This window comes from Manis pentadactyla, chromosome 1 (assembly GCF_030020395.1).
Source record: "Manis pentadactyla isolate mManPen7 chromosome 1, mManPen7.hap1, whole genome shotgun sequence".
Classification (NCBI taxonomy): domain Eukaryota; kingdom Metazoa; phylum Chordata; class Mammalia; order Pholidota; family Manidae; genus Manis; species Manis pentadactyla.
In genome coordinates, this window is record NC_080019.1 from 231303371 (window position 1) to 231323817 (window position 20447).

At 46.8% G+C, this 20447-nt stretch overlaps 1 protein-coding gene across 7 annotated transcripts in view; it reads left to right on the forward strand.

Moving 5' to 3' along the window:
• The window catches only part of ERC2 (ELKS/RAB6-interacting/CAST family member 2), a 784528-nt gene that overhangs the window by 417618 nt on the left and 346463 nt on the right, over positions 1-20447 (forward strand). For all 7 annotated transcript variants that reach the window (XR_008991907.1, XM_057486391.1, XM_057486398.1 and 4 more), the window contains one exon: positions 9905-10040. Coding sequence is in view for 6 of the 7 variants with exons in the window: in XM_057486391.1 (XP_057342374.1) it covers positions 9905-10040 (136 nt within the window). In the remaining variant the exon portion in view is untranslated. The remainder of the gene's footprint in view (positions 1-9904; positions 10041-20447) is intronic.

The window sequence follows — 20447 nt, forward strand, 5'->3', positions numbered from 1 at the left end:
TTGGGCAGATTACTTAACCTCTCTGAGCATTAGTTTATTCATCTGTAAAATGGAAATAAAATACTGTCCATATAAAGATGTTATTGTTTAAGTGAGATTATGTTTCTCTAGTGCTTAGCTTAGTGCCTGACACGTAATGTGACATTCAAAAGCACAGGGCATTTCTATTATTTACAATATTTTAACATGGACTTCTGATAGGAAATAACATAAGCTCTGGCACATAATTTCTGTACTCTAATTTGGAAAATCAGCATATAAGATTTTTATCTTCTTACACCTCTGCTTTATTTTATGTCTGGGCTGCCTCAGCCCAGTTCCAGATTGGATGCAATAAAAACAGGTCTTGCATACATGAAGTGCCCCTATGCTCATAGGTGGCTTTGGCTGTATATTGTCTGGGCAAATCGCCCCCAACCTCTGGCCAGACTGTGGAATGTTGGTTTCCTCCAACATTGGCCCCCTGGGGGTCAATTTTCACAGTTTCCATATGTTTTTATATTACCCCAAACTGTAAATACAACTGACACCCTACCAAATTGGCCCTAATGTGCCTGTGTCTTAACAGTGGAGTCGGAGGCCTTTCGAAGGATACAATACTCCATGGAATTGTGGCAATTAGATGAATGTTTTGTTTTTCAGGCATTCAGATTCCAGCTTTTCTGTGTGAAAAGAGGTAAATGATGTGCAAGGAGAAGCTGTGTGGTGGGAACGGGGCTGGAGCTTTAATCTGTGCCTTGGCCCTTCTTGGTTTGTCACCATGGTCTCAGAAGATCTGCCCCAGGATCCGTGACCTAGTTACCTGTCACTGTCCTTTGTCCCTTTGTTTTTCTCTCACTTCTCCTTTTTGCTGAGCTTTTACTTTTATCTCCACTTATTCTGTCATCCTCAAACTCTTCGTCCCTGATTAAATGTGTACAAAGAAAAAGACCCGTTAGGATGCAGCTCAGGATAGGACGCACCCTGCACATGTCTACACGCAAGGCTAGATTCACCTGGAATACCTAATAATTTGTTCAGAAAGTAGTCACATCAAGGTGAGTGGGCTCAGGAATGGAAATTAATAGGGAGATCGCACAGCGTCCTTGTTCGTTTTGTGCTCTGCTTCAGAGCCAAGCCTTCATTTCAGTAACTGTTGCTACTGCTGTAAAACTCAAAGCTGTTAAGCGTCTGGCTGGTGGGAAGCGAATATTCCCGGGCAAGTACATCTTATGCATCTAGCTTTCTAATAGTCAACGAAGTTGCCGCTCAGGGCCTCCTGTGAAGTTTGGAGTGTGCGCCTTAAAGTGGTTGGAAGGCAGAACAGAGATGGTGCCCTGACAACTCCCGTTGCTACTGTCTGGAAGTTCCTGGGGCTGCCTGGGAGAAGAGGGGAACGGTCGTAGGGAGGAACCGCCACGTTCTCTGCACTTGGCTGGTGCAGCACAGAGGCTGTGGGCTGGAGGCGGCCTCTGGAGCCGGGCTGCCTGAAAATCCTGCCCCTGTCACTCTCCTCATATGTGAGAATACCCAGAGGACCTGCCTCGGAAGGATGTGGTGGGGATTAAGTGAGCTAACATGTGTAAGATGCCGAGAGCACATCACGTGATGTGGTGAGCATTGCTAGATGGCTATGTGAGAACACGTCTAGACCAGGGTTAGCCAACTCTGGCCCAGCCACGTGTTCTTTTAAATAAAGCTTTATTGGAATGCAGCCATGCACATTTGTGTCCCTACTGTCTGCAGTTACTTTTATGCTATAGTGACAAAGTTCGAGTACTTTCTGCAGAGACCATATGTCACCCAAAGCTTAAGTTATTTACCATCTAGCCCTTTGCAAAAGAAGTTCATTGATCCCTGTTTTTAGACTTTTAGACTTTTGAGATTTTTTTAACCATCTATTGAATATAAATAAAGTTAAGAAAGAGACCAGGTCATGTCTTTGGACATAGTCCTTTAGATTTTCAGCTTCATTTCAAGAATGACCTTTATAGGAACAAGAACTCGAGGCTGTTCTTATGTTAGCACCAGGTAATAATGCCCAGTTGTATTCATCATCAGTACAGTTTTACCTTATTTCTTTTTACTTTACTGGGCACCATTTCATTGCCAATAGATAATATTCATTATGAGACTGAATTCTTCTTTATAGAAAGTGCCTTTCTGAAAGCAAGTACAAGAGAACCATCTTGATTCATGTAAGTCCCTATGTACCTGTGCCTAAATAATTTCATGGGCTCCTATAAAACATGTAGCAGACACAAGGGGGGCCTGTTTCATCCTTTGACTAGACCATGGCAGGTTTCAGAGTTAAATTCAGTCCATCAGGAATCTTGGGGACAGCGGACCTGGCCTGGTGCTAGATTCTTAGAGTGGAGAAAAGAATAAGACAGGGACAGGTATGACCCCATACAGAAGAACAAGGAGACATTAAGGATCAGCATGATGGGCCCTTAGTAAGGAAAGCGTAGCATGATTAGGAGTTTATAACAGGAGGCCCCAGCTTTCTAGATTGACTGAGAAGGCTTCCCAGAGGATGTTTTGTTTACGCTGAGGTCCGACAGATAAGAATGAGTTCCTTGGGGTGTAACTCACATACAGGGCTGGGATGGGAGTGAGGTAAGGAGCATTCTAGAAGAGGGAACCACTGTGCAGGGGCCCTGAGGACAGTAGGACTCAGTATGTTGAGGGTGTGGGTGGAGGGCCGGTGTGGCTGGGAGAGTGGACAGGGTAAGAGTCCGGGGGGGGGAGTCAGAGCTGGTATGAGCCCCAGAAAGAAGCGTGGACTCGCGCACAGTGTGTGGAACTCTGACGGGGAGTTGTGAGCAGCCGAGAAATGATCCTGTTTGTGCCGCAGAGACGCCCTTTCCCCTGGGCTGCGGAGAGTCGATGTGGGTAGGGGGCATCTCCTCCCTCCCTCTTGTGAATCCCCAAGGGTGGGCTCTGTTCCTGCAGCAATGCCTAGTGTTGAAACAGTCAATATTATCAATTAAAAATGTCAGTAAATGTGTGATAGCAAATCGTGGTGTGCATGGTGAAGGAAGCGCCTGAAACACAGCCATAGACATGTTCAGGGGGAGGAGGGGGCTTTCTTGGGTTTGAGGCCCCAAAAATGTCCCCTGTGAAAAGGTGCTGTTTCAGCTGAGACCTGCAGGTCCTGGAGGAGTGGCGGCTGGAGAGGGACGGGGAGGGGGCCTGTGCCCTCCAGTGGGAAGGAGTGGGTGTGACCCAGGAGTGAAAGAAGGCTGGATTCCAGATTCCCCGGGTAAAGGTGAGCGTAGTGCACACCTCAGGGACGTGAATTTATTCCCTGGGGAATGGGAAACCATCGGCGGATTGTACACTGACGAGTGTGTGATCTGACTTGCTCTGAAACACTCCTTCTTGCTGCTGGATGGAGAGCGGATTTGAAGGGAAGCAAGATTGGAAGCAGGGAGACCAGTGCGGAGAGAAGAGCGTCGTGGTGCAGGTGGGAAGTGAGGGGCTGAGCTGTTGTGAGAGCAGGGGTGGCGGGGAGAAGGGGCCACCCCTGCCTGGCTCCCCGTTGGCACCCCTGGGCGGTGGACCCCCAGCAGAGTGTTGAGATGCCGTGGCACCTGTGGGCTGTGATGGGCTGAAGCAGGTGACACTCACTGAGCAGGTGGAGATGGGGGGCACTGCTTTGGGCTCTCTCGATGGGGAATCTGCCTCTCCTGGACCCTCGGGACTGAGAAGCCTGAGCACATAGTCCCGTCTAGAGCGTCACAACACAGTTACTGCTTGGCCGGAACCAGAATAGCCATCCCAGGGCCCCCGTCGTCAGCCCTGCATGGCCAGCCCAGGCTCTCTCGGTTGCCAGGCCTGTGCGGGAGGCCACATAATAAAACATGTATTTGGGGTCGGTTAGTCACATGACCCTTGGAACTGTGCGGTCTGCTCGCCAGGAAGAGTGCCTTGGGTCGGATGTCAGTGCATTGAACTGTGTGCCTGGAGGAGGACCTGGCCTTTTCCCTTTTCCTTTTGAGTTTCCTGTGGGTGCATGCCAGCCCCAACAGGGGCATCAGGAGGGCAAGAGAGCATCAGAGCGGGCCTGCCTCTCTGCCGTCGCCCCTGGGTCTGCCCAACTGGTCCCCACCATCCGCTCTCTTGAGCGTCGACTCTCAGGCATTGGGCTCCGTTCACATTCAGGGCAGCCCTGCATTGATACTCCGGGAGGGGGGCTCTCCAGGGCCAGAGGAAGGAAGAGCAGCTGGGGCGAGTCGCCTTGGGAACCTCCCCCGAGTGAGCCATCTACAAGAGAAGGAACCTCTTCTCCTGCAGGATGTGCCCGGAACACAGCGCCAGTTGTGCTCACCCTCTGCTACGTGACCTGCTGCTTCCTAGGTTTTCCTAACTTGGGGGTGAGGAGAGCGCAGATTGGGGCTCCGGAAGGGGTTTTGGGGCAGGGGGATCAGGCTGGCCTTGATAAAGCACTGCTGTGTGCCAGGGGCTGGCTTAAGAGCCGTAGGTCTCTGAACTCACCTAATGCACCTGCCCCAGTGAGACAACCTGCCCAGGGTCAGACGCTTCCGAGAGGTGCCTGTGCTGGGAGAATGCAGCGGGTCTGGCCACAGAGACCTTGCTCTGGAGCATCTTACGACCCTGCCTCTCAGCCCTGTTTGTGTCAAACCACCCAGCCATTTCTTCAGGCCAAGCAAGGACTAGCCTGACAGAATCATCTCCCCCATGGCGGGCTTTTGCTGGAGGGCCCTGATTCTACCAGGTGGAAGGCCAAGACCCTTCACCTCTGCGAAGCCCAAGTGTTCAAATCCGAATGCTTCCTTCTCTTGAACCATCTTTCTTTAGCTATGTTATCAGGTTCTGGAACATCATGCTATCCTGGAAAATGATAAATGGTGTCTTTTTAAGGTGTTTTGGCATTCACTTGACCTGAAGTAGCCTTGCTTTCATTGAGGGTGGCCTTGATTCTGGGTCCTGGTGTAGCCCCAGGCGGTAGGAATAGAGGATGTAGGGGATGCAAGGCCTACTGATGAGGAAGCAAGGAGCACCCACTAAGGAAGGCTTGGAGCCAAGATAGAAGGCGTGGGGAGGTGGGAGGGCATCCCCCGAAGGGCTTTGGTAAGGACTTAGGTCACCAAAGCTAGTGGCCAAACAGGTGTCTGCTCTTGAGAGGCTGAAGCAAAAGGCAAACCCCAAGGTGCTCGGCTCATTCTGGAGTCGAGTCCTAAGACCGTTGGCCCTGCTAATTGCTCTTTGCCAGGAGGAGTGCTGGGTTCAGGTAGCCACAACGGGCTGGGTACTTTCTCTTCCTGGAAGGAATGTCATGCTTGTGACATTTAGCACATTTGTGCTATAAAAATATGTTTGGAATATTTTTGACAGCTTTCTAAGATTTATAGTTATGCTGAAGTACTGAATGGTATTTACAAGCTTTAAAAAAGTGGAATCATCTCAGTGGTTAAAAGCAAAAGCATTTATTCTGGGAAATTCTGCATGTAATACTCATTGTTAGCTTGCACTGTGTGTGTGTGTGTGGCCCGTCTACTTGTGCAGTCGCCTCAGGATCCCAGATCACTTACCCACGCGTGTCGTGACCTTCCTGCAGTGCTTCCATTAGGACGACCTCCCAGGGGTGTAACTCATCTTATTGCTGAGCGGAATTTACCTGTATGGCAAAAAGGGTTTAATAGTGCATTCCCAAGCCCATTGTTTGAGGCACTCAAATACCTACTATTGTAGTGTGGGAAGCAAGACACTAAATCTGTGTTCACGATATCATACAAGACATTATTATGTTCACATTGTAAGCTAAGAATGCAACAGAGGGAATGTGCTAGAGTCTGTTCTGAGCATTTTCTCTATACTAACACATCAGCTCTTCACAATAACTGTATGTGTTAGACACAGTTATTCCTATTTTATATATGAAGAAGCTGAGGTTCAGAGAGGTTAACAAACTTGCTCATAGTCACACAGCTAGAAGGGGGTGGACTTGTAATGGGAGCCAAGGGAGCCTCGCTCTAGAGTTTATGCTCCTTGCCCCTGCACTGCAGCATCTCCTGGAAGATTCATATAATCCAGAAATTGTCCCTCATGCAGGTTGTACCATTTTATACTCCCAGTTAAACCTACTTTTAGTTGTTTATCCAAGAGGAATGAAAACATATGTCCACAAAAAAATTGGTACAAGAAGGTTCATTGCAACCTCATTCTTGACAGTAAAAAATCTGGAAAGAGCTCAGATATCCATTTAACAAGGAAATAGCTAATCAAAGGGTAGTATAATCGTATAATGGAATACTCTGTGATTTCAGCCGTAAGGTGGAACTTACACAAAACGAAAAGGATGGATCTCAAAAACCTTGTGCTAAGTCAAGGAGTCAGACAGAAGAGGAAGCTCTGGGTAATGACAGAAACACAAAGTTTAGGAACAGACAGAATGAATCCAGGTAGATAAAGTCCACAAAGTGATTACTTCTGGGTGGGGGGCAGGACATGAGGCTGGGTCAGGGCAAATTCTCTGTTTTGATTGGGCAACAGTACACTTAATACCTGTGCACTTTCTTGTATGTGTTTATGCTTCACTTACACACACACACACACACACACAGAGTCACTTGTGAAAGCTCCCCTTCTTCCCTTGCTCAGCAGTAACCACTGTTTACAGCTGGTGTGGGGCTTCTTGGAGTTGCCATTTCCATGCACGCTGTGTCTGTACATCCAAACAGCCTTTTTTACATTTTAACCTAGTAAGATTGGACTGTGTGTGTTAATTCTGCTACTCACTTTACTTGCCAATTAACAATACCTCCTGAAGGGTTTTCCGTGTCTGTGTTGTGGTTCTGCTCTCATCGACCTCCGGGGTCCATAGTCTGAATGCACTGGATTCCTCCGGCCGGTTTCCTTCTAATGGCCCATGAGGCAGTTCACAAACTTCCACTATCCAGTGCTGCAGCGGGAGCTTTGTACTTACATGTTTGTGCTGAAGCGCAAGTGTTTTGGTGGGCTCCTTTCCTCGGAAGGGGTTTGCTGGGGCAGCTGGTGTGGACAGTTTGGTGTGTACTGGCAAGAGGGATTCGCAGAGGAGAGAGCTGGATTCCTGCGTCCTCTCCAGCAATGGATCTCATCAGTCTTTTCAAGTTTTTGAGCCTAGAAGGGTGAAAAATGGCATCTTGTTTCTGCTGAGGCGAAGAAGAGAAGGTTTGGTTTTCTCCTTACAGTCCTGTAGGTATGCCCTCGGAGAAACACGGACCTCCTTCCCCGTACTCCCAGCTCTGGTTCTAGAGGCTTCAAAGCCCCATGTTCTCTCACTGACAAGGGAGGGGACACTTTCTGATTTTAATTGGAATTTGATGGACTGTTGTGATGAAAATAACAGGATTCTGTCCTCTTTGACGTTCATTCTTAAATAGAGTAGCCATTGTGGATCTTGATACCTGTTGGAATTTTTTTTGTTTAAACCTAATTCCTAAATGGTGGCTGGATTTTGAAAAGTGACATGACTTGCTTTAGGAAACCAGTCAGTATAAGTTGAATGTTGGAAACCGAGCCCATCACTATCATCTCCAGCTAGCCTGTGTCCATCACCGCTCGTGATTCGGTTTTTAAAAATGTGCATCTTGGGTATATTTTGAACAGTGTTTCCCTGGAGAAAAAATTCACTCCAAAGAAACTTTTTTTTTCTCCCACAAACACGGAGCAGGTTAGTCCCTAGCAGAGCCTGGGAACCCGAGTTGCCTAGTTGGTGGGAGCCTGTGAAGTGGGCCACAGTGACACTTTCTTCTGGGGCAGTGTCACCAGAGGGCTTTGCAGTCCGCACCCCTGGGGAGGTGTACCTTCCCGAGTTGGGAGGCAGTTGAGGGCTCTACAGGGTGTAGCCTGATTTATACGTGGCTTTACTTGCACAGCTGGGATGCTGCAGTCTGATAGGTCACTACAGCTTTTACTCTCAGCAATGCTGATGTTATTACACACTAGCAGCTATCCCAATGGTCATTCCTTCAATAAAGATCAGGTGAGCTGGGTGGGGGGCATTTTTCTCTTCTGCACGAGAATGGCGTACTTCTAAATGTCATGACTCCTTTACCTGCCTCCATCTCTCTCTTACCCCATAAATTGCTGTTTCAAACTCACTAATAATACTGACTTCTCCATCCCACCCTATTACTGAGCACTGGCCGTATTTCCTAAAGAACTAGAAAATGTGCTTGTTCTCCTTTAGTATGAGCTTTGGAAATGATGTATCATTGTTTAATTAGGAAGCAAGAGGTTGTTCTTAATATTTGTATGGTAACCAAAAGATAATTTCCCAAAAGTAGATGAGTGTGTAGACTTGAGTTGGTAGTTTCATTGTGTACATTACCATATCTGGTAAAAATAGGGAAATACCAGACAAAAATGATCTAATCTAAATGTTAATGGACTAGATGCTTATTCTATCTCACTTTGTAGCATCTGAATAAGTGTCCCCAGGTATATTTCAATCCCTTCTCCAGCTGGTGCTGTAAATAGTCATAAGAAGCCAGAGTGTTCAGAACACTTTTATTAGCAGGATCCCTAACAGACAATTATTCCGCTTCATAAACAGTTCTCTTGAATTTGCTTTTCCTGGAGGGGGAGAGAGCAGGGGAGTGTACAATTAATTCCGTGAAGACTAGACGTAAAAGTTTCTTGGTGAGAGTGGCTTCCATTTGATTATTCAGGCATGTTTGCTGTTCATCTAGTTGTCATCTCACGTCATCGCATATTGAGAGAGCACGTGACTCTCTATAATCTCGTTCTGGGCGTCAGGCTCGGGAACGGTGGCTGACTTGGCAACGCCGGAGAGTGTGGGCGACAGGACTGAAAAGGCCCCTGAGTGATTCTGCTCCTTGGCCCTCCTCTCTGGGGGTCACTGCCCCGGAGCCCTCTGTCCTGCCCTCCTGCCTGCTCACGTGTTGGACAAGATTTACATCAGCCGCCGTGAACATGGCTACCTAGACCTGGGGAATGTTTTCCTAAACGCGGGTGCTGGAGAAACAGCCCGTATCAGCCTGTAACCCCTCCCCTCGTTTGTTTTAACCCGTCCATTATCCTTAGTCTCTCACTCACTTGATCACTTTATGATTTTGCACTTGGACATCCGTAGATTCACTGAGAACTTTTGATTGCAAGCAGATCTCCTTTAACATGATGATTAGCCCAACTGTTACTCTGTTTCGCTGAGTGATGGCGCTGCCTTTGATTGGATCCTTGTGATTGTTACTTTAAAATCGAACTAATGGACTGTGATCTCAGAATAGGAACATGATCCAAAGGACTAATAATGATGAGAACAGCAGCCTGTTAGGACAAAGTACATGCCCCTTCACCATGCCGAGTCCCACCCACCTGCCTTTGCAGCCCCATCTTCTACCCACTCCCCACCCCAGCCCGGGGTGACCTCACTGAGGCCTTCCCAGTTCCTGGAAGTGGCTGGGCTCTTTCCTGCCCTGGGAATCACACCTGCTCTTCTTTCTACCTGGGGTCTCCTCCACTGGTGTTTCTTGGCTGGCCCCTTCACACAGGCTTGTCTCCTCTGGGAGGTTTCCCAGCCACAGTGGCTGAAGTCGCCTCCCCCAGCCCCCTGCCTGTGCCCCTCATCTCTCTCTCACAGCATGCCATCTCTAACATCAGGAAGCCTGCATGCTGCCTCCTTGGCACTTGCTGTCTCCCCCACTGGACTCCAAGCTCCCCGGGGACGGGGCAGACCACGCCTGTCTCTTTCACCACTGTAGCCCCACTGCCATCCTGGTACCTGGCAGTAAGTGGGTGCTCACCACACACCTGTGGTGGAACAAATGGAGTATTCTCCAGTCCCAGCTTTTCCTGAACCCATAACAATATATTCAATACTTAGCACTTCTGTTGTGATAACACGTGCTCCTGCTGTGGTTGAATTTAATCAAGCTGTGCTGGCTTTTCTCAGGCATATGAAGGATCAGAATAAGAAGGTGGCCAACCTCAAGCACAATCAGCAGCTGGAAAAGAAGAAGAATGCCCAGTTACTGGAGGAAGTCCGCAGGCGAGAGGACAGCCTGGCTGAGAGCGCGCAGCACGGGCAGGTGGGCCACCCCCTCCGCCGGGGCCCTGCACAGGGGAGGTTGGCTCTCTCAGAATGTGCCCATTGCTGGGGGAAAGTAGGCACAGAAAGGGAGGGCCTGCCTTTGCTCTGAGTCCACACTAACGGCATACCCCCAGGGAGCCCAGGAGGCCTTCCAAGTATACGGAGCATCGTTTCCAAAGTGGTACCCAAGGGGAGCCAACTGTCAGACTGTGGCAGGATTACCATACTAATACCAATACTAATACTAACTCTGCAGACGCTCACGCTTCCTGTCCCTGACCCCAAAAGGTAAGTTAAGGGCTGCCTTTATACAAGTTGGCAAGAGGCTGAAAACATAGGAATGTCTTCCTTTTAGAATTATATCTAAGTTGTTTGGTGTTAGTAGAAAGGAAATGTGTACATATCATCATAGAAGGTATTTGGGAAAGAATGCATTCAGCTTATCTCAGACAGTGTTCAAAACTGGTTTTGTTTTGTTCAAAACTCTCAGACGCTGAGACGGATCATTATTCTGTCTTCTTTGTGGAATATAGTTATCTCTGAATGGACAGCCCTATCTCGAAAACCAACAGACCGACTGAAAACACCAATTTCTCCTCATTAACCATCTCTATTTTTGGCAAAGCAACTCTCCCCATGCGCTCAATAAAACAGTCAAGCTAAAATAGGGCATTTGCTTTGAAGTTCCTTTCTTCATTCCTATGTGCCTTTAAATAGAACAGCTCAGTTCAACTTGGCTGGAGTTCACGTTAAATTTTGCTTATTAATTAGTGTCTTTCTCCAGTTATATATTATGTTTCCTCCTTAGAGATAGAAGAAGTTAGACAATTTCAATATGCACTCATAGTTCATCTTTTTAATTAACCAGAAGAGGAATAAATAATTTCCCAGAGTAGCAAGAATACAAGGACAGGTTTTGCACAGAGCATGGCACGTGGGGGCTGCTTAGTCAACGTGAGTTTCTTTTTCTCTGGGTCCTGGAGGTACCTTAATGGTGTCAGACAAGCCCCTTTGCATTGATGCCTGATTTGGGCAGCACAGTGCTGGCATCAGGGCCCCTGTTCAGTTCTGGGACCCCCTTAGCATGGCCTGCTCGCTTATTTGAATCCCCAGCTTCCTCAATGTTCTTGGCGAATGATGTCTCAGGATTTTGGGTCTTAATTTCCCCATCGGTCATATGAGATGTTAGATCGGAGCCTACGGGCTGAGATAATGTTAAGCAAAAGTTGCAGAGTATTTTATTGCCTTGCCAGGCGTATATCCTCATGTACTCCTCACCACAACATTGGGGGTTGTACATAATGGTAAACCTAGAATCTCAGAAAAGCTATAAAGTGACATCGTAGTAAGGGGTGCAGATACACCTGGCTCCAGTCCTTCCTGCCTTCAAGAAGCTAATTCAGAGGACCAGTAGCGACAGTTGGTACCATTTTTTGAGTTTCTTAATGAGCTGGGTACTGTGCTATACACTTTATAGCCACTATTTAATTCTTAGGTCATCTGGGTTAGTTGGGACTCTTCTTTGCAAATGGCAGGAACATTCTGAATCTGAACTAAACAAGAAGGGGATCTGTTGGCTCAATTAGCTGAAAAGACCTTGCGTGGAGGCCAGACCCGACTGCATTCACATACTCAGACAGTGGCGTCAGGATCTGTCCCTCCCCTATGCACAGGTGGGCTTTGCTTTTTGTTGTCAGGAGGGCTGTCCACAGAGATGCCAGCAGTGGCCACCAGCAGGAGCAGTCACCCCAGTGGGAGGAGAAGGGCTCACTGTTATAGTTCTAGCAAAAGTGCTAAGGCTGATAGAATGTGGGGGTTGGCCAGGCCAGATTCGGGTTGTGCAGTCACCGGGAGCCAGGGCGAAGGGGTTAGCCGCACCCAAATCCCACGGGCTGAGTGTGCGGACAAGGTGACCTCCCACGAGAGAGTTCTCTTACGAGACGGGGTGCCGGGCAGGAAACTATTGAGATCCGCAGGAAACCATCGAGATCCGCCTGTAGACATCACACGAGGTAAATTAACTGTTAATGCATTTGACGTATGAGGAGTGGAAGGTTCTGAGAGGTTAAATCACTTGCCCCTAAATTACTTAGCTGGTCAGTTAGTGGCAGAGCCAGGACTCAAACCTGGATCTGATCATCTTTAGATGGTAAGTGTTCTGGAGAATTAAGAAAGGAAGGCAGTAAAACTGTGGAATGGCAGGGTCTTCATGGAAGAGGGGATTAGAGATGGATGAGTTTGGCATGGGATGGACGGAAGGACAAGGCACCCTGGCAGGAGAGACATCGGCACCGATACAGAGGTTGTACAGTCAGGGCACAAAACATAACCGACCACATGATCATGGTGGCAGTTCTCAGTGAGGCAGGTGTTGTCTTTCTTTGGCTCTGGAGCCAGAATGCCCACGCTTCAACATTTACTAGCTTAATGTCCTTGGGCAGGTTCCTGACTCCCTAAGCCTCAGTTTCCTCATATGTAAAATGGGAATAATAATTACATCTACTCCCGACTTGTTCTGGAGATTAGTTAATGTGCATAAAGAATTTAGAATTGTATTTGATGCAAGCTATGCTCAAAATAAGTGTTAGTGATGAACTGTTATCATAACAAGAAAAGGTGAAGGGAACATTTTAAAAAACATGCTGTCTACTATGCACATGGGTATTTATACAGTTCTACTCTGATGTGCATGGAACATCAAAGTTTCTGTCTTTTCTGTATAGTAATTTCTTTCCTAAGGACACATCAGTTATGGAAATTAATGTCTTGTTTTGGTCCGTGAACTTTTGCATAGCAATATTTTCATAAGGAGCTGTGATAACTACTTCATAGACATCTTCACAAAAGATAGCATGGTCTGGAATTGCTTAGCTGCATTCCCGACCACCCCAAATAAAGAATAGCATTTGACATGCAGTAAAAAGTAATCACGATTCGTTTTGATGAAAATATCTCTGGCTAAGGTTAATAGAGAATGAAACTCCCACTTTCCTGGATTGTGAAGCAGATGTAGTCAGATGCAGTAATTATTGCCTTCTGAGGGTACTTGGTTTTTAATATTGCTGTTGTTTTAAGTACTTCCTGTTTATAAGTTAGCCTGTTAAGCTCTTCAAGTGCCAGTCATCTGGGATCTGGGTTGGTTGGTTGGCTGGTTGATTGGCAGTTGTGGAATTGGTGCCTACTAAATTTGATTTATTCTACACTAGTATGTTATAATAGTCAGACACACATGAATCACTTCATGATTTCAACCAACCAGATAGGTATTCTATCCAGAAAAAAAAAACCTCAGGTAGAGTCTTTCCTGCAACAATAATAGCCATCAGGTTCCAAAGGAGAGATTGAAGAGATTCAACCAGTTGCCTTGAATATTGGAGGCCAAGTTGGATGCAGACAGAGTGGCCATGCTACGGATTGCTCCAAACAGGACGTATTAGCGATGGGCATTTCAGTCCAACCGAGTTGTGTACTCATACTAAGAAACATTTCATAAACCTGACCTTCTTTAGTTCTCAAATTTATAGTTTTATGGCAGGAATTCCTAACTCAGATGCCTTTGGGGGTCTAGGTTATTAACATAAATAAGAAACAGGTTTGCATGTAAGAAAAATGATGATACCTGGTCTTTTCAGCCTGTTGTGTATTTTTGGTACAGATGTATCAGTTAGCAGTTGCCATAACGATGCTGTGTAGCAAATCACCCCCAAATCCAATGACTTTAAAGCATCAGTAGTTATTCTCACAGATTTTTCAGGTTGCCTGAGTGGCTTGGCTGCTCCACAGTGAGCTTGGGTGGGCACGCCTGTTTCTCACTGTGGACAGTCGGGCCTGCTCTGTTCCACATGTATTCATTCTGAGACTCAGGTTGGGGGCTTCAGCAACTTGGCAAAGTCCTCAGATGACAGTAGCATAGGCCCAGGAGAATAAGTAAAAACATGCGCGGCCTCATAAGGCTTCTTCTTAAAGTGTCACTGTGCTTTGCCTACCACATCGCTGGCCAGAGCGAGGCCCGCGGCTGAGCCAATAAGCAAGGATTGGGACACGCCTCTATCCCGGAGGAGGACGGCGTCGGGGGCAGGCACACGGCAGCGTGGAGAACCAAGGCCAGTCATCCAGTCTGTCAAAAGAGACAGGCTTGGAGAAATTTTTCTCTATTATAAGAAAAGCAAAGCCTCGTGTATATGGGTTCCTAGGGGTGGTGAGGGCAGCAAGGAGCCCCGGAGCCCATGCCTCGCTGAAGGGAGCGGGCGCCACGAAGCTTTGGCTGACTGTTGTCATAAAGGAGGACCTAGAGTTGAGGGACCTGCTGTTTGTCATAAAATGCAAATTATTCGCATGAAATCTATGGATTTTAGAAAGTTGGTTCAGTTTTCCTAAACACCCTATGGGTCCAGTGAAGCATATGCAGGTGAACTGACCATTGGTTTGCACAGCCTCCCAACATGGACCCAGTGGCTTCACGTGGTGTAAATAAGGAGACTGAGGGTGCACCCCAGCTAGCTCAGCTGGACCCGTCAGAGAGATGGCATTTTAGTATACTTGCCCTGAGCCCGTTTTTTGTCTGAAAATACCTTGAATACCCTATTATTCCTCAGAGGAAACACCCATGATCTATAGGAATAGAGGGTATTCTTGGTTTAACTGTTTAAGTCATTGTCTGGAGAATTGGCAAGGAGAGCGGGAAGGGAATTAAACAGCTTTGGAGTTGATTGTCCAGTGTCCAAATACGGGCCCTTATGGTTATCAGCTCAGGACCTTGAGTGAGGCAGGGAGCCTCTCTGATCCTCACCTTTTTCATCTGCAAGTAGGGGTTACAATCTCTACCTCCATGGGCAGGTCGAGTAGGATGAGCTGGGCCTAGCACAGTGCCTGGTCTTTGTGGGGTTCAGTTACAGAGAGACTGGTAATGAGCTTTTGACCATAGAAGACAGTGACCCCTGAGAGTTATCATCCAGCAAGCCTTTGGCAAACTATTTTATACTGACGAGTAATACAGCTATTGAGAACACACCAGTAAATGAAGGTTTCTAAGAAAGCTTTGAAACATGTTGGCAATAAGGAGGGAAAATTAGAGCATTTTTCAAGTTTATGTTGAATTACGTGTTAAAGGGAGATGTGAAAGATCATGATTTGCTTGTATAACTCTGTAGAACTGTTTCCCAGGACACAGATTATGGAGCATGATATTTATGTCTGGCCCGGGGGCTTTGGGCTTCTGTGTGTTCTGTTAGAACCCGCATGGAGATTTTTCAACAAGGGGTCTTTCCGGAGATTCCCACTAAATTGTCTTTTCCAGAATGGGGTGCATTTCCACACCCCCCAACCTCTAGCTCTCTCTAGCTGAGTAAATATGCCAATTTGAAATCCCAGTGGACATCTTTGTAGATTTTGGCCTCGTTTTTTCCTTGTGCAGTTATCGAGTTAATGAACTAATGTTCTCAGAAATGCACAAGCCAATATTTTATGCTCCTTTTCTGTTGCATGTCTGCAGAATTCTCTTCAATTTATTGCCTGAAAACTAAAGTCTGTTCTTGTGTGCTTCCGTTTCCAAATTATAGGTTCCCAGGGAACTGTAAAGTTTCTTCTTTGCCAGTGGTTAAACCCAAGTGTGATCAATTTAAAAAGCAAATGAATGTTCCCATTTATTCTTGTCCTTTTAGTAGAGTTCTAAAAAAAAAAAAAAGAAAAAAGGTAGAAAGACAATTGTATTTTTCGATCTGTGCAACTCCGTGCATCCATATATTTTTTTTTCCCAAGGAGACTTGCTTTACTTTGCCCTTCCAATTAGAGCTGGAATCAGCTAACAGAGGAAGGGTAACAAACAGCACAAATCTCAACAAATGCCTAGCTTTCAGCAAAACCTATATGTTCATTGTGAAGTTCCCAAGCTTTGCTAAGTTGTTTCTTTGCAGAGGGACAAATATATTTTAAGCAGCAGTTTTTAAGCTGCTCATATCTACATGTTCATCTCTCCAAGTCACTGAGTTACGTTCATTTCTCTTTCAATTCCCTAAGCTTAAAATTGTTACCCTGTGATCTATGGTCATGTGTCATGGTACACGTCAAAGTACTGCCATTAGAAGAAACCCAAGCAGCAGAGTTAAGAGATTCATCATTGTTAAAACATGTTTATTTGTTCCTAGTTTTTCGTGGCTGTTCGGCAGGCACGGTGCCGAGTGATTTAGGGAGGTTCCACTTCAGCCATCTTGCTCCACACAAGGAAAGATGAGGAAAGTCCTAACACGGGTTTAAAAGAAAAATTCACATTCAAATTTTCATTAGAACTTAACTTCTTTTTTTTTTTTTTTCTTTTAAACACTGCGAGGTGTTTCGTTTGTCTTGCCTGGATGGCTAGAGATTGGCAAGTTCCGTGAAGTTGTGGGTAAATTCCGTTACGTTAAACTGTGGACAGAGCCTCGTCCAGCATTTCCGGACTCTGTTCCTGGTTTCAGATAACAAGAAATACTTGTTTGCAGGTCTGAGGAGGACACCCAGTATTGGCAGGTGTAGGACCAGGGTTAGTACAGAAAAGTGCCTTCTTCCCTTGGGGGTTTATTTTGACATCGGTTTTCCCTTCATACTATAATCCCTCACGAGCCTAAAATGACTTCTGTTGTAGCAGGTCCCTCCAGGCAGCCTCCCTTGACAATCCGTTTCTAGTAGCCTTGAGTTGAAGTCGTTACTCTTTGTCGTAACTCATGGACTGTCAGGGGTGACAAGACATCCTGGGGAGTCTACTGGGGGACTAAACCATTTGTTAGAAATGTTCCAAAAAGCCAAGTGAAATCGTGTAAATAAAACTGCTGTAAGTGGAGTTTTTCTTCTTTCCTCCCCATAAAATATTACTTGTTTTTCTAAATGTGCAGTTACTTGCAAGTTTCTTAGCAGGAACGTCTTCTGCTTTTTTTCCCGAGGATGTGTGACCTCATCCCCCTGTTTGTACAGCCCCTCTGTACAAGCACAATATATTTCTAAGGAAAAGAGAGGTTCACCCTTGATCAAGTGTTGCCTAAGGTGCCTGGATCACCTCCCTGGAGACAGAGGGCACTCATTGTTTCCTCCTGGGGAGTTTTTCAGGCTACACTCGTCCGTGGCTCTTCGGCAGGGTACTGCCAAGTGAATGTGAAAAACTGAAGATCCTGCAGAAGGAAATGTGACGTACGTGTCACAGAAAACTGTTGTTATTATGGGTTGTAGGGTCGTGAAGTCCCAGACTGGCAAAGCTTGACGGGGCTGGGGCTGGAATAAGGAATCTTGCTGGGATGATACGGTCATCTCTTAATTCATTTTGAGGGAGGTGCCTAGCAAGGCTCAGATGAATTTTTAGACGTTACCCTGTCTAAATGTTGTGTTTTTTTGGTCCCTGAAATATCAGTGGGTAAGGGGAAGACAGCCAGCGCCCTATCTCTGGTGAGAAATAGAAGCAGATACAAATGTGCCTACGGGGTAGGAGGGGGGGTGCTCCAGCTCTCGGGAGAGGGGAGCGCTTGCTTTGTAGAATTTGCCTCTCTGTTTACCTTTAGCTCTGACCTCTGGGCTCATTTTGAAGTGAGGTTTGGGTTATAAACTGGAGACACCATTTTTATAAGTTTATTAAAATCACTGCTGATGACTGGTTTAGTCAACAAAAGCAGTGGCGCATCTCAGCCAGAGCTGAGAGCTTTCGTGGGGTCGTCTTCCCTCTGGATCCCCGCCCTGTGACCTTGAGGTTGGGTGGGGCACGTTTCTGTTCCTTCATTCTGTAGATGAGGAGGCTGAGCCCCCGGATGGCTGATCCTTGATTTGCCCACCATCAGCACGGGAGAGCTGTCCCTTTGAAGGTAAGACTAGGGCTCAGCGTTCTGCACCGAAGAAATGCTTCCCCAGGCAAAAGTTTCTGGACCAGAAATCAGGCTTTGAAAGCCACCAAGAACCTTCAAGGCATGTACTTGGGGGGCATTTATAATGATTTTTCATTCTTCTTGAGCCCACAGCACACGAAGTGTAATTTTCAAAGTAGATACAGTGATAGCATTAATGAAGAACCCCCATGTTAAAGGGAAGGGGGCAAAGAAGAAAAAAATTCGGACAGCACACATTGTTGTTTTCTCAATAATAATTCACACACACCGGGCTCAGACATCCCTAGGGGGCAGTCGTGTTCAGTGCATTTCTCAAAAATCTGAAGAGCCAGTCCAGGGAAAGCAGCTCTTTTTGGGTAATTCAGGGTAATTATGGCAGGGGGGCCCTGGGATACAGCTAGCAGAGGTTCGTCACGAGGGCGCTGCAAATCACAGTGTGTTGCCCTGATATCAATAACCTCTTTCTAATAGACGCTGCTATTTCAGCACATCGCTGCCCAAGGCTGGAGACCTGGGCATGGTTAATTTTTAAAAATGTTAACTTTGACTTACGCCCTGTCTAGAGCATTGCTAAACTTTATATTCAAACACTCCAGATTAAGGAAATGACAGTCAATGACACGGGCAGTGATTTAGATGGAAATCTAGCAAAAGGAAAATACAACTATAAAATCTGTTTCTAGCCACGTAATAGTCTCCCCTGTAATACACGCTTGGGAAGTTGGTAATTTGAATTTATGGCACTTTTAATTTCTCCTCTGCTATTACACTTTCCCTCTACATCTTACTTATTTATGTTGCCTGGGAAAACATGGCAAGGTTAAGCAATCATAAGTTTTCCTCCTGGAAAGGACCTTGGACTTTATTTAATACAAGCCCCTTGTTTTGTTAATGAGGGAAGTAGGGGCCCAGCAAAGGCAAATGACCTGCCCAAGATCCCAGCAGAACTTAGTGGCAAAGGGGAGACCAGCCCCCTGGCCCTGTGCATCCGGGTCAGGGCTGTTCATGAACCCACTGGTCCATAGCTATGCCTGCCTTTGGTAGGGTTTGAATCATTTACCCTCAAGCCCAAAAGGAAGGTCTGTGCTCTCTGAGAACTCTGGATATTAGACTGATCATCTAAGATGACAAAATTACTCCCACAATAAACTAAGCCTTGTGTGTATTTTACAAACAGGATACCCTAATCATCTCCTATGTTTGTTTTACTTCTTTTAAATTAGAATAACTAAAGAAGAGGCACATTGATGTGAAGACGATTGCTGTGCTGACAGATAGAGGCAGCCTAGGGGTCTTTAGATAGTAATAAAGATTGGTTCAAATGATCTGTACCTTTGACACTGTTCCTCATGCATAAATGGATGTCACGTGCAGAGACTTGGGAAGGCTCTTGTCCTGGAAAACACGTGTGCATTGCTTGGCTAGTTGAACAGGAAGAATGATAGCTGGCAGTTTTTACTGGGCAGTGAACTGGGCCAAGGGTAACCCCTTCAGCTGGGTTCCCTGGAAGGTCGGCAGACTGAAATGAGCGTGCAGGCGGTTTCTGGGAGCACCCTCAGGAAGGGAGGGCAAGAGGACTGGGCAAGGGAGAAGCTGGCTGTCCCCTAGCGGCAACAGAGGCCCCAGCGGTTCACATCAGCGCCCCTTGGAGGTGGGTGGCCATCTGGAGGGAGCTGGCCTCCCTTGAGATGAGAGGGCTGGGCCTTCGTCACCCCTCCTCAACAAGTCAGTGGAGGTGGGTAACCCCTTGGGAGGGCGTGACCTTGTGCAGGGCACCTCTCAGGGAAGGCTCATGCCTGCCAGCTGGGGAGCACGCACTAGTCCTGAAGAGGGATGGGGCCACGCACCACCACGGGCAGCAGATACCCGGTGTGTACGCTGCCCTCTCCCCTTTGACACTCGGCAGTCGCCCACAGCTGATCTCGGAACTCTTGCCCGCACATCTTCCTAATTATTTTCAATCCAAGCAGCTGTTAAAACCCAGTCCTAGCTGGCAAGTTGCTCTGTATAGACATGGACTCGTTTCATCTTCTGAGTAAGCTGATGAAGTGGCTGCTGTGTTTGACCATTTTAGTCAGTGATGAGAAACAAGGGAAACTGCTGGCATTCCTTTCTCGGGTCTGTCACCAAGGGGGCACTCCGCTCTCTCCTGTGCACAGCTGTTCCGTTATGTGCTTTAGATTGGCTGCAGTAACTAATAGCAACAGGGGAGCTGATGGTCCAAAACCAGGGAAATTAAGTGGCGCAGACTTGGGTAAGGAGGAGTTACCCGGTTTTGTAGGGTAGTAGATAAGCTGCTTTTAACTGATGGGACAGACTGTAATGCTTCTTATAGGCATTGTAAGGCTCTGCCTTTGGCCCAGCAAGGAGTCCCACTGGTGTTTTTTGAGGACTTTTGTGTGCCAGGCCCTATGGTACGTGCTGGGATTTAATAATCAGTGGGGCAAGATTCATTACCCTTGAATATCTCAAGATCTTTTCTTCTGACTAAAAAGTGTCCTTCCTGGGCATCTGATATGCAGCAGGTTCTGTAAATAAACTAGAATGTGTGTGTTCCTGGGCTG